Raw genomic sequence first — 13,562 nt, 5'->3', positions numbered from 1 at the left:
GAGCTTCTCCATCTTTGGCTGCAAAGAATATAATCAATCTGATTTAGGTCTTAACCATCTGGGTATGTCCATGTGTAGAGTCTTCTCTTGTGTTAGAAGAGGGTGTTTGCTATGACCAGTGCATTCTCTTGGCAAAACTCTATTAGCCTTTTCCCTGCTTCATTCTATATATCAAGGTCAAATTTGCCTGTTCTTAAAGATAGCAAACAAGTCACCAGAAGACATACCATTCATATGCAAACCAACCAATCCAAAACCATACTTTAACCACTTTCTTTATCAGGTTCTCATTCTGGGCCACTACCCATGTCCCCCAGTCACAACAAAACCATGTACAAGATAACTAGGGACAGTCTCTATGGCCCAGAGCCTCTTGAAAAGATTTGAACTAACTAATACTAAACCTGTTTGCCTTGTTTTGTCCATTACTTCCAATAGAAACCACAATAAGGCTCTTGTCCACCTTGTCCCTACTCATTTTGCCTCCTAATACTGGTGCTTTCTATGCCCCTTCCACCACCACCCCACACACCAATATTATGACATACTCCCTCCTCTTGGTATCTATGACTATAGCCATCTGTCTTTTCAGTGACAATTGTCTTCTGATCTGGTAGGCTTATTATACTTGGGGGGTGGGGGGGAGGAACCTGTAATTTCAAACATCTGGGTAATGTATTATTTTATCATTCAGCAGACTAGCCAGAGCATGATCACATAGAGGCAAGATTCCAAGAGCAGCAAGAGAAGAAGCCCCAGTGCACAAGTACTTTTCAAATCTCTCTTATATCATGCTTTCCGTTGTTCAGCTCACTTCAGTTCAGTCGCTCAGTCATGTCCAACTTTTTGTGACCCCATGGACTGCAGCACGCCAGGCCTGCCTGTCCAACACCAACTCCTGTAGTTTACTCAAACTCATGTCCATTGAGTCGGTGATGCCATCCAAACATCTCATCCTCTGTCATCCCCTTCTCCTCCTGCCCTCAATCTTTCCCAGCATCAGGGTCTTTTCAAATGAGTCAGCTCTTCGCATCAGCTGGGCAAAGTATTGGAATTTCAGCTTCAGCATCAGTCCTTCCAGTGAATATTCAGGACTGATTTCCCCCAGGATGGACTGGTTGGATCTCTTTGCAGTCCAAGGGACTCTCAAGAGTCTTCTCCAACACCACAGTTTAAAAGTATCAATTCTTCAGCACCCAGCTTTCTTTATACTCCAACCCTCACATCCATACATGACCACAGAAAAAACCATAGCCTTGACTAGAAGGACCTTTGTTGGTAATGTAATGTCTCTGCTTTTGAATATGCTGTGTAGGTTGTTCATAACTTTTCTCCCAAGGAGTAAGCATCTTTTAATTTCGTGGCTACAGTCACCATCTGCAGTGATTTTGGAGCCCCCCAAAATAGTCTGTCACTTTTTCCACTGTTTCCCCATCTATTTGCCATGAGGTGATGAGATTGGATGCCATGATCTTAGCTTTCTGAATATTGAGTTTTAAGCCAACTTTTTCACTCTCCTCTTTCACTTTCATCAAGAGGCTCTTTAGTTCTTCTTTGCTTTCTGCCATAAGGATGGTGTCATCTGCATATCTGAGGTTATTGATGTTTCTCCCAGCAATCTTGAAGCCAGCTTGTGCTTCCTCCAGCCCAGCATTTCTCATGATGTACTCTGCATATAAGTTAAACAAGCAGGGTGACAATATACAGCCTTGACGTACTCCTTTCCTGATTTGGAACCAGTCTGTTGCTCCATGTCCAGTTCTAACTGTTGCTTCTTGACCTGAGTACAGATTTCTCAGAAGGCAGGTAAGGTGGTTTGGTATTCCCATCTCTAAGAATTTTCCACAGTTTTTTGTGATCCACACAGTCAAAGGCTTTGGCATAATCAATAAAGCACAAGTAGATGTTTTTCTGGGACTCTCTTGCTTTTTCTATGATCCAGCAGATGTTGGCAATTTGATCTCTGGTTCCTCTGCCTTTTCTAAATCCACCTTGAACATCTGGAAGTTCACAGTTTACATACTGTTGAGGCCTGGCTTGGAGGATTTTGAGTATTACTTTGCTAGTGTGTGAGGTGAGTGCAGTTGTGCCGCTGACCAGAGCAAAGTACTTGGCCACATGTAACCTCTAAAATCCTATGGGAGGAATGGATACAGGATGGGGTGTGGCTAAAGGCTAAAGGAGGTTGTAACTGCATTCAGTTAACTGAATAGATATCCCAGGAGGTTCCATATCAGCTTCTCACTGTCTTTGATTTGAGAAATTCTTATGGTTTGGCCACTGAAATAGGTAATATTTGCCTTTTCAGAACTCTTGGCAAGAATGTTATCAACTATCTTAATGGCAAGAACTATTCTTCAAAAGCCTAGGGTTATGAGCTAATAATCAAATTCTCTTTTACTGAGAGAAGGGACTGCTTGTGACTAGAGGACTTGGATATTATAAAGCACTTTGCAGATGTAATTATAGTTATTTTGATCAAATCACAGAAGGGATGGTAACCTAATATTAATATTCAAAGAAAAGTTTAAATAATGTTATGCTCCTAAATATCTCACTATAGTGAACATGATCAGAAACCTCTTGACTGTGATTTACAGGGTTTTTTTTTTCCCTTCAGTTCAGTTAAGTTCAATCACTCAGTTGTGTCTGACTCTTTGTGACCCCATGAACTGCAGCATGCCAGGACTCCCTGTCCATCACCAACTCCCAGAGTTTACTCAAACTCATGTCCATTGAGTCAGTGATGCCATCCAGCCATCTCATCCTCTGTCATCCCCTTCTTCTTCTGCATTCAATCTTTCTCAGCATCAGGGTCTTTTCAAATGAGTCAGTTCTTAGCATCCAGTGGCCAAAATATTGAAGTTTCAGCTTCAGCATCAGTCCTTCCAATGAATATTCAGGACTGATTTCCCCCAGGATGGACTGGTTGGATCTCCTTGCAGTCCAAGGGACTCTCAAGAGCCTTCTCCAACAGTTTAAAAGAATCAATTCTTCAGTGCTCAGCTTTGTTTATAGTGCAACTCTCACGTTGATACATGACTACTGGGAAAAATGTAGCTTTAACTAGATGGACCTTTGTTGGTAAAGTAATGTCTCTGCTTTTTAATATGCTGTCTAGGTTGGTCATAACTTTTCTGCCAAGGGGCAAATGTCTTTCAATTTCATGGCTGCAGTCACCATTTGCAGTGATTTTGGAGTCCCCAAAGTTAAAGTCTGTCACTGTTTCCCCATCTAGTTGCCATGAAGTGATGACCAGATGCCATGATCTTAGCTTTCTGAATGTTGAGTTTTAAGCCAATTTCACTCTCCTCTTTCACTTTCATCAAGAGGCTCTTTAGTTCTTCTTCGCTCTCTGCCATAAGTGTGGTGTCATCTACATATTTGAGGTTATTGATATTTCTCCTGGCAATTTTGATTCCAGCTTGTGCTTCATCCAGCTCAACGTTTCTCATGATGTGCTCTGCATATAAGTTAAACAAGCAGGTGACAATATACAGCCTCGAAGCACTCTGTTCCCTATTTCAATTTTCCCTCTCATACTTGAACCCTTTAGCCTTCTTCAGCAACTTGCAAAATAAAATTCTAAACTTCTTTATTTCTGAATTTTCCTTCCTTCTGCATTATTTACCCATTATTGTCATCTCATACCAACCTACTTATGGTATAAAGCATTATAGGAGAGCCAAGTATCCCAGCAAGAAAAAGGAGACAATAAATTGGAACAGAATACCATATTTTACTTTCTGTTAGTATTAGCTTACCTCCATGAAGCAGGAAAAAAATCCTTCTCATCCATTTTTCCCAAATTCCAGAAATAGTCATCAACAGGAGAGACATATCACTTCCCACAAAGAGCCTATTTGATTGTCCTTGAACCCTAGACTTTTCATTTATCTTAATAATAAATTTTCCAGGCCAATGGATATGAGTATCCGATAGGCCTTAGTTTGAATCTCAGCTTAACTACTTATTAGCTGGGCACATTTAACAAAGTAAGTTGTCTATGTATTAATTTTGACTTCAAAAAATGGATGTAATAGGGCATATACTCTAGCCTTAGACAGTTTAAGGCTGCTTTGCCTTACATTCCATGCACTCTTCTCCTCCAAGAAAAATCTCTGTTGCAAGAGGAGGGAAAAATTCATGTCCAGTACACTAGAAAGTTTTTATGAGAAGATAAAGTACTTGTGAGAGTACGGGGTGGTACAGATAGTTTCTCTCTCAGATCATTGTCTCATGGATCTCTCATCCTGACCCTTTTTTCTTCTACTCAGCACTGTGTTAGGTCTGGGAAGGAGAGCATGTTTATTTGGGACAGCTAAATAGGAACCTGGGTGAGGTCTGGAGAATATATAAAGCCAGGATCGTACCTGCTTCTATTAGCTCCAAGAGAGACAAAAGCATATGGAGCTGGGGCCAAACTTCAATTAAGAAAGCTGATTTGTCTGTAGCATTCCTTGGGCAAATATCTATTGAGATTTATTGAGGTTGACAATTTGTTTACATATTCCGACCAAATCTCTTTTGATTAGAAAAGCATGGTTGTTATTAATCATTTCATAGAATTGTTATGATGATCACATAAAGGGATATAAATATTACCTCTAATTGTTTTGAAAACAATGGTCATTGTACAAAGGAAGATATTATGATTCAAGAAAATGAGAATGGTCTGGAATGTTTTGAAAAGAATGATCATTGTACAGCTTGTCTGGCTGGAAAATACCCTGTGGAATTGGAATGGTAGCTGCCAGGGGCAGACATCATATTTCAGGACACAAAAGTTGGTGAAGAATTTGTAGTGGTTATACCTTCATTTACTGTTACTCAGTTGGTACAGTGTGAAATGCCACATGCTTGTAAGTTCTGAGATTTTTTTTTCTGAAAAGGATACCAAATTGCTATGATTTATTCAGTAATCCTGGATAAATACTTTGGTATTATGTAGGAACTTGGATGATCCTTTCAGTTTTATTCAGTACTGTTATTTTTTAGAGATCATGTACATCTCAGATCATCAGCAGTAATGTAGCAGATAGGTGAATTTCTGTTTTAGAGAGGATTGCCAGGTATTATACTCTCACAGGTTCTTAGGAAATTTTGTGGAATGCTTAAGAGTTACTGAAATTCATTTATGGAATATTTTCATGGAGAAGGAAATGGCAGCCCACTCCAGTGTTCTTGCCTGGAGAATCCCAGGGACAGGGGAGCCTGGTGGGCTGCCGTCTATGGGGTCGCACAGAGTTGGACACGACTGAAGTGACTTAGCTTCACATGCCTAGTAGCACATGCCTAGTAAATGTTACTTGTTAACTTATAAAAACTTTGGTGTTTTTGGCTTATAATAATAACTAACTTCTTTAAGTTGTGAATCAGCAAGTCAACTTTGAATTTGTTATATTTTATCTACCACATTGGCTATATTTTACTTTTTCAGAAGATTAGGCTTATCAGGTAATTTAACTTTTGATCATGGCAAATATTTAGCTGAATATTAATTAAAGTGACCAGTCAAAAAAGTAGACTGACTCCTTTAGTTAATTTCTTTGGCCATGTTTTTACACACCATGTCTTTAAAAGACAAATTAGGTCATTAAAAAAAGCATAGTGTATTTTAAATCTCAGGGCTTCCCAAGGGGTGCAGTGGTAAAGAATCCACCTGCCAATGTAGGAAACAAAGGAGACAAGGGTTCGATCCCTGGGTTGGAAAGATCCCCTGGAGGAGAAAATGGCAACCCACTCCAATATTCTTGCCTGGAAAATTCCATGGATAGGGGAGCCTTGCAGGCTACAGTCCATGAGGCCACAAAGAGTTGGACATGACTGAGCACACACACATATTTTAAATCTCAGAGAACATTTATGTTTCATCTTAGAAAAATTAAAGTAATAAAAATTTAATTCTTCTTTGGTTTCTTTTCTGGATTACATTTTCAAAGATCTGAAGAAATTAAAAAATAACTAATTCTGCTTCATAGAAGAAAGAAAAGGACAGCTTTGTGTTAGTAGTGCAACATCAGTTTGTTGTAAAAGTGTCTCACTTTTTAGTGATATTGCATTGTTTGCCTGTTAAGTATGGATAAATCCTTTTTGTCTAAATCATATAATTTGTGTAGAATTAATCTTAATTTTATATTTGAAGTAACACTTTAGGATTATTACCTTTAAATTATTCCGAATTATACTACTTTTCAAGGTTTTGTTTTTTTATTTTATTTGCTGGGAAAAGGGCAAAAGGATGTCATTATATATGATCTTGATTTACCTGCCTGATGTCCTAACTGTACAATGATTCATTTACTGCAGAAGTTTGAACATGGGTGTCCCATTTTAAGAAAACCTAATTTTGTTATCCAGTATAAAATATACTCCCTGGGGACAAAGGAGAAGGGTGGGCAACTACCCAATTAATAACCAATTCATAACTTGGAAATACACCCTAAAGTATATCAGGAAGATCTGGTATATATATACACACACACACATTTATTTTACATGGCACTGTAGGGTCATGGGTATTTCATAAAGTGAAGATATCACTGTGTAACAATAAATCAACTGTTTGGACATTGCACAGGTTCAAAAGGGTGCTGCTATTGTATTGGGGCTTTCAGAGTCCTTTCCAAATGAGCATCCAGACCTTTTGTTTTTCTCTTTTGCAGATGATCTCTCTCAGCAGGAGGACATTGATCCCCCAAAAGAATATGATCCTGGGCAATTTGCAGGCCTCCTCCATGGATCCTCTCCAGCCTGTGAGTCCCCTGAAAATCCATTTCATCTCTATGGGAAAAGAGATGAACGTGAAGAAGGAAAAGATGAAGTCAGTTTGGCAAATAGTCCTTTGCCTTTCAAGCAAACTCCAATAGAAAATAAATCAGAACCTGTGGTAAAGAAAATTAAACCCAAGGTGGTCAGTAGAACAATTTTTCACAAAAAAAGCAGCCAACTCGAAAACCATACCATTGTTGGCACAAGAACAGCTAGAAGTGGATCCCGGAATGGGGACCAGTGGATTGTGAACACTGGGGGATTTGTGGAGAGAGCGTGTACCCTGGGGAGAATAAGGTCATTACCAAAAGCCCTGATTGACATGCATTTATCCAAAAATGTCTCTAAATCGGATTCTGATCTCATTGCCTACCCTTCAAATGAGAAAACGTCAAGAGTTAACTGGAGTGAATCTTCACCTGCTGATCACAGCTCTAAAGGGAATTCTGAAAGAACACCATCTTTCACTTCTGAATGGGAAGAAGTAAGATTTGTTCTTCTTGTTATTCTTTACATAAAGCTTTAGCATCAAGTGAGTTTTGAGGAAGGGATTTTCAGCTTTTTAAGTCTTTCAGAAGAAAAAAAAATTAACACAAATAGATCCAAGTGGAAAGGAAAAGTTCTAGAGGTAATACATGATAATTTCACAGCAAGCATAGAAACAAACACTGTTCCACACGTGAGGGGATATCTGTTTTTTCCATAGAAATTGATATCAAACAGAAGTAATAACTAGCTATGAGGTACAAGAAAAATGTTCACATTGTGCCCTACTAAGCATTGCAGCTGACAAATGGAGAAAAATCTTTGTATTTTTGTTTGCTTTATATCATTTTGTTAATTGCTAAACTCTGTTAGCTCATCTTCCTTCTTTAAAGTATCTTATAATTTCAGAAGAGCTTCTTATAATCTTCATACTAAACAGAAAGGTCCTGGCTCTTCTCCAAGTACCATACAAAATACACAAGTTACTTAATATTTCCCTTTACAACTACTGGACATTAAAGAAAAATGGGTGCAGTCCAGTATGACCAATTTAAGCTCTACTTAAAGACAAAGTCTTCAATTTCTTGGAATTACTCAGGAAGTAAGTGCCCTTTTAAGGTTAATAATATATCATCCTTTCTCCAGGAAGAGGGCTGTATCATAAAGGAATGAAGTCTCTTGCTTTTTCTTGAATTTCTGCAAAGAATGGACCACACTCTTCCTCAGCATTTCATTCTAAAATGTCACATTTTGTCTCTCAAAAGATTGTGCCAGTAGAATTAGGTTTTGAAGCACAATAGGTCACTAGAGTATTCTGAGAAATAGAAATGGTCTGGTATTGACATTCTGAATTGAGCTGTTTGAGAAAATCACTTAATCTCTCTGCATCTGTTTCAGAGTGAACAAAATGGGACATTTAAGTAATGCTCATTGTCATTTCTGAAACCTGCTATCTCACTAAGGCTGCTAGGATGATGACCTGTTTAAAGCATAAATAGCTAAAGCTGAGACAGTCATATCTTCCTATGAATTCCATAGTAGTAGTCTGATAGTTTACTCAGATCTATCCATTTCTTATATTTATTAACTCTGCAAATAATATAACTTATCTCTTAGAATCAAGTTGTTGCCATTCCTAGATTCTTGTGATTATATGCTACAAATAAGCTTGTGGCTGGTCATACCATTTAATCAGAACTTGGTTCCAATGGCCGCACTTCACTGGTCAGATGAGATGCATGCTCTCAGATCCAAGAGGAAGAATGACTGAGAGGGTAGACATTGTCACATGAACTTATCCTCAGCTCCTTCCCCTTCTGAGTTTAAAGAATTCACAATGTCTAACTTACTGACCCATGTAGATCTGAACAAAGTTCATTTTAGGAAATACAAAGAAAAGGCAAGCTGATTTTGAAAGTTTAAGAAAAGGAAATAAAATTTGTATTTCTAAAAGCAATGCAAAAGATGTCTGTCTCCCTTTGAATCTTTCTCTGTTGGTCTCTTAATTGGAGTTTTGCAGTGGCAATAATATCAAGAATATATGCTTCTGGCAGTGGAAAGTCATTTTAAAATGCAGTGCTGTATGCTCAATGAAATGAGTCAAAAAGAGAAAGATAAATGCTATGTGATATCACTTATATATGGAATCTAAAAAATACAACAAACTACTGAATATAGCAAAAATGAAGCCGACTCACAGGTACAGAGAACAAGCTAGTGTTACCAGTGGAGGCCAGAGGGACAATACAGAGGTGAGGAACTAAGAGGTACAAACTATTAGCTAAAAGATAGGGTCAAGGATGTGTTGTGCAACACAGGGAATACAGCCAATATTTTGTAATCACTGTAAAGGGAAATTGCCTTTAAAATTTGTATAAAAAATAAAAATTAATAAAAATTTTAGAAAACAAAAGTGCAACACAAAGCAAATGTAATAATTCATTTTATATGTTTTTTGTTTCACACAGATTGACAAAATAATGAATTCCATAGATGTTGGAATTAACAGTGAACTTCAAGAAATTAATGGTGAGAACACAAGTAAGGAAATCTCTCCTTTATGTTGTAATGAATAAATGCACTCAGGGACTAGTTATAAAATGATAGGAGTCTATAGATAATTCATCTTTTACCATAATAATAATAGCTATTTCCCTCCATTCATGTCAAACAACCATGATCTCTAAACAACATCAACTATATAGATTTAGCAAACTGAGATTTTCTTCCCCATGTGCTATTTTACTATGCCAGTTAACATTAATGTAGAGTTAAGTATGGGCATACATGCATGCTAAGTTGCTTCAGTTGTGTCCAACTCTTTGTGACCCTATAGACTATAGCCCACTGGGCTCCTCTGTCCATGGGGATTCTCCAGGCAAGAGTAATGGAGTAAGTGATCATTTTTTTAAAAGACTAAATAATTTTCACTGAAACATATTTGTTTTAGTCTTTAAAAACTAAAAAAACAAACAAAAAACAAACAAAAAAACTACCAAAAATGTACCAAAATCATGTGACTTTGATTAGTGACACAAACATGATATGATGACACATGTAGCTATCTCTTTCACACACAAATGATGATAAACATTGAGGACTTTTCCAGTATCCAAAGAGCCAGCCTAGAAATGCATGTTGCCAGATAGTTCTTTCAGACATGATTAAAGAATAATTTCAAGAAAACTGCAGGGAATGTTTGTTTGTTTGTTTGTTTTTGACTGATGTGAAGGTAGAATGTGTTTTCTTATCCTAGTAAATTCTCCGTTACTGAGAATATTTAAGCAGAGACTTAATGCATCTCTGTTGGAAGACAGGTGACATTGAACAGTAATATTATAAAATTCTTCAGATAGTACCATAGAATTGTGAAAATGTTACAAACATGATTATAATGAAAATAAGAGTAAATGTTAGAAAAGCCACTCAGGCAAAATTGCCTTTGAAGGACATTTTAGTAGTCAACAAATCCAGTTTATTTTCACTTAATTCTCCTCTTTTCCCCTCTCAGATTGCCATCCTATCCTTTACTCATGTTTTTCTACAGTGATAATGAAAATGAAAGACTCAATCCCCAAAGCATCATTACTATTAACAAAGACTGGTTCTGTATGTGCCTTAATTTTCACTTCTTAATTACACACTAATTATGCACTAAGTAATTGGCCATAATGTGTGGCATTCCAATTGACCATCAGGCCATTTGTGAATTACAGCTTTACTGGGCAGAAGGTTTTTCCCTGTCGAGACTAGCTAGAACTAAAGTGATAAACAACCCTGTGAAGATGATATTCCATGTCTAATGTATTGGGGTACTGAGTCTCGTCAGGAAATAACATGGTGAAATAAAAAGTCAGACAGACATGAATTCATATATCAGTCCTGCTGTTTACTAGCTGCTTGATCTTAGGCAACTCACTCAGTTTCCTCATAAAATGAAGATATTAATATAGGATCATTGTAGAAACACGTTCAATGGCATGTGAGTAGAGTCTGACATATGTAGACATGTATTAAGTTTTAGCTCTCCATTGCTCTATCATGAGGGAGATGTTGTGTTAGACACTATGGGCATATGAAGGAAAACACACACCAGCCCTTTTTTTAAGAACTTTATAATGTCAGCTAGTCTCACAGCTTTCATGTTCAATTTGCTGTATTCCCTGAAATTGTGATGTGTCAATTAGAATGCAGGTCATAACAAAGCTGACAGTCAATTGGTACCAGGGAAGAGGAATTACTAAAAGAGACCATAAATTCCAATGTACCCTGGCAAAGAGAAGAGAAAAAATCTCGAATGTATTGATTTAAATGCTCTAAATTATTTTGAAATCTGAATATTCTCTTTTCACTTGACAACAAGGAAAAGATGTGCAATGAAATCAACAGGAGGTAAATTTAGAGTGAACACAGGAAATACTACTTTACCAAATATATGTTATCAGTGCCTGGAATTTTGTTTTGGAAGGTCACTGAGCCAAGCACTATGCCTGGCTTCATCAGAGCTGCATAGTTTTATGAGCATTTATGATTTTTGTTGCTAAAAACCTCAGAAAGTGATTCAGTTCAGTTCAGTCACTCAGTCATGTCCGACTCTTTGCAATCCCATGGACTGCGGCATTCCAGGCCTCCCTGTCCGTCACCAACTCCTGGAGTTTACTCAAACTCATGTCCTTTGGGGGAGAATAAAACCATAAGCAATGGAGATACATTATGGATCAAGAATCAACACTGAATTTTCCAAACTCTTGCCCCTTATGTTTCATTGTTTATATTTGCCCTCGCCTGACCCCACTTGCATTTCTAATTTCAGGCGTTTTCATAAACAAAATATTTATTGAACTGGAAAAGGATTTGGCACTCTTCCATCTCCATTCCTATGAATCAGCTCAAAGTTTGAGCAGTTTCTATGAATCATATAACTAGTTCCACTCATAGAAATCAGTTTTCTCTCTCTTTTAAAAAGTTTCCTCAGCACTTACATAGTAGTTAGAAACTGCTGGCATCCCCAGTTGTCCAGGACTAAGACAGAAATAAAAGTAAATAATATTTACTGACTTTATTTTAGGTCAGTCCCTTAGGGTCTCACTCGGACTAACATTCATGGATGATTTTTACAAACACAGTGTCTGGCTTCCCACCGGAAATCAGACTTACATGCTAAACACTTTGGCAGTAGGATTCAATTATATTGAATACTTCATTTTACGTAGAACATCCTGTTCTTTGGTAATGCTGTACATGTGATGTGATAGTACATTTTACATCATCATGTACTCCCAGATACAGGATTTGTTCAGAGAGCAGGTTTTGAGGTTCAGATCCCAGTGTCATGTTTTAGTGGTTTTGTGACCTTTGATCTCAATTTCCTCCCCTATAAATTCAGATTTTTAACAACTCCCTTATAAGGTTGCTGCAAGGTAAGCAGGTGATCAATAAATATAAATTATTTTACCTTTTTATCCGGATATACATAACTGATCCTTCTACATAGAGTATGTACCACACAGCAAGAAATACTTGGGAAATCTTGCTTTTCTTTTTAACCAGTGAAAATTGTAGTTAAGCTTTAACTATTCATATTCTAAGTTGCTTTCATATGAAGTCTTTCTTGAAGTTTCATTTCTTAATCATTGTCTTTGTATAACAAAGAAGTACTTTCAAGTTAGGAAATTCACCATGTTCACTGGAACCACTTCAGATTGTTACACTTTCCAAGAATCACGTTGATGATCTTCTTGATGAAACTGAGGATCACTTAAGTACAGAAAGAAAGTGAAAGTGAAGTCTCTCAGTCATGTCCGACTCTTTGTGACCCCATGGACTGTAGCCCACCAGGCTTCTCTGTCTATGGAATTTTCCAGGCAAGAGTACTGGAGTGGGTTACCATTTCCTTCTCCGGGTGATCTTCCCGACCCAGGGATAGAACCTGGGTCTCCCGTATTGCAGATGCTTTACCATCTGAGCCACCAGGGAGGACCACTTAAGTAAAGTGGAGACAACAATTGGCTCCACCAGACCCGCTTATCTTACATAACAGCAAATACATAGTAAAATCAAGTGCCCAGACTTTACCATACAGGGGTGGTAGATAATCTTATAAACAACCTCCCTATTTCTAAACTGGTTTCTATAATCTCCTGCTATGCTACTTTAGGTATATGGACTGTATTAAATTGATTTCAGGTACCTGAATGTAAAATTAGTATTTCATTAAAAGGTATTGTTTAAAGCTGGGATTTTTTTCCTCTTATACTGAAGACTGAATTGTATTCAGAGGAATATTCTAAAGTCTTTTAAAACTCTACTTTTGCGAATATATGAATTTCACCTAAATTGTATTTATAAATGAAAGCTATTAAAATGAATGTGTAAAGACTTTTACCATAGACTGCACCATCTACACTGAATACATAAAGCAATTCTGAAGTTATTTGCTAGAGAATACATAGCTCTGAAAGTTGTGTGTGTGTGTGTGTGTGTGTGTGTGTGTGTGTGCGCGCGCGCGCTCATAGTCACTCAGTCATGTCCGACTCTTTGCGACCCCATGGACTGTGTGGCCCGCCAGACTCCTCTGTCCGTGGGGATCTCCAGGTGAGAGTCTTGGAGTGGGTTGCCATGCCCTCCTTAAGGGGATCCTCCCAACCCAGGGATCAAACCCAGCTGTCGAACATTGCAGGCGGATTCTTTACCAACTGAGCCACCAGGGAAGCCTGAAAACAGTAGTTAATGATAATCCACCATCCTGCTTTCTAAGCTTTTGCTTCTCTTCCTCCAGGAGTCTAAGGACCAGGTAACAGTGCAGG

General features: G+C 37.8%; 1 protein-coding gene across 1 annotated transcript in view; it reads left to right on the top strand.

The window, feature by feature from the left end:
* Window positions 1–13,562, top strand: part of ANKS1B (ankyrin repeat and sterile alpha motif domain containing 1B) — a 1,150,548-nt gene that overhangs the window by 632,453 nt on the left and 504,533 nt on the right. The window contains exons 13-14 of the mRNA XM_052640785.1: window positions 6,666–7,255; window positions 9,225–9,297. Of these exons, the coding sequence (XP_052496745.1) occupies window positions 6,666–7,255; window positions 9,225–9,297 (663 nt within the window). The remainder of the gene's footprint in view (window positions 1–6,665; window positions 7,256–9,224; window positions 9,298–13,562) is intronic.

Source organism: Budorcas taxicolor, chromosome 5 (assembly GCF_023091745.1).
Source record: "Budorcas taxicolor isolate Tak-1 chromosome 5, Takin1.1, whole genome shotgun sequence".
NCBI classification, from domain to species: Eukaryota; Metazoa; Chordata; class Mammalia; order Artiodactyla; family Bovidae; genus Budorcas; species Budorcas taxicolor.
Note: the sequence above shows the minus strand (reverse complement) of the source record. Positions and strands in the feature narration are given on the sequence as shown.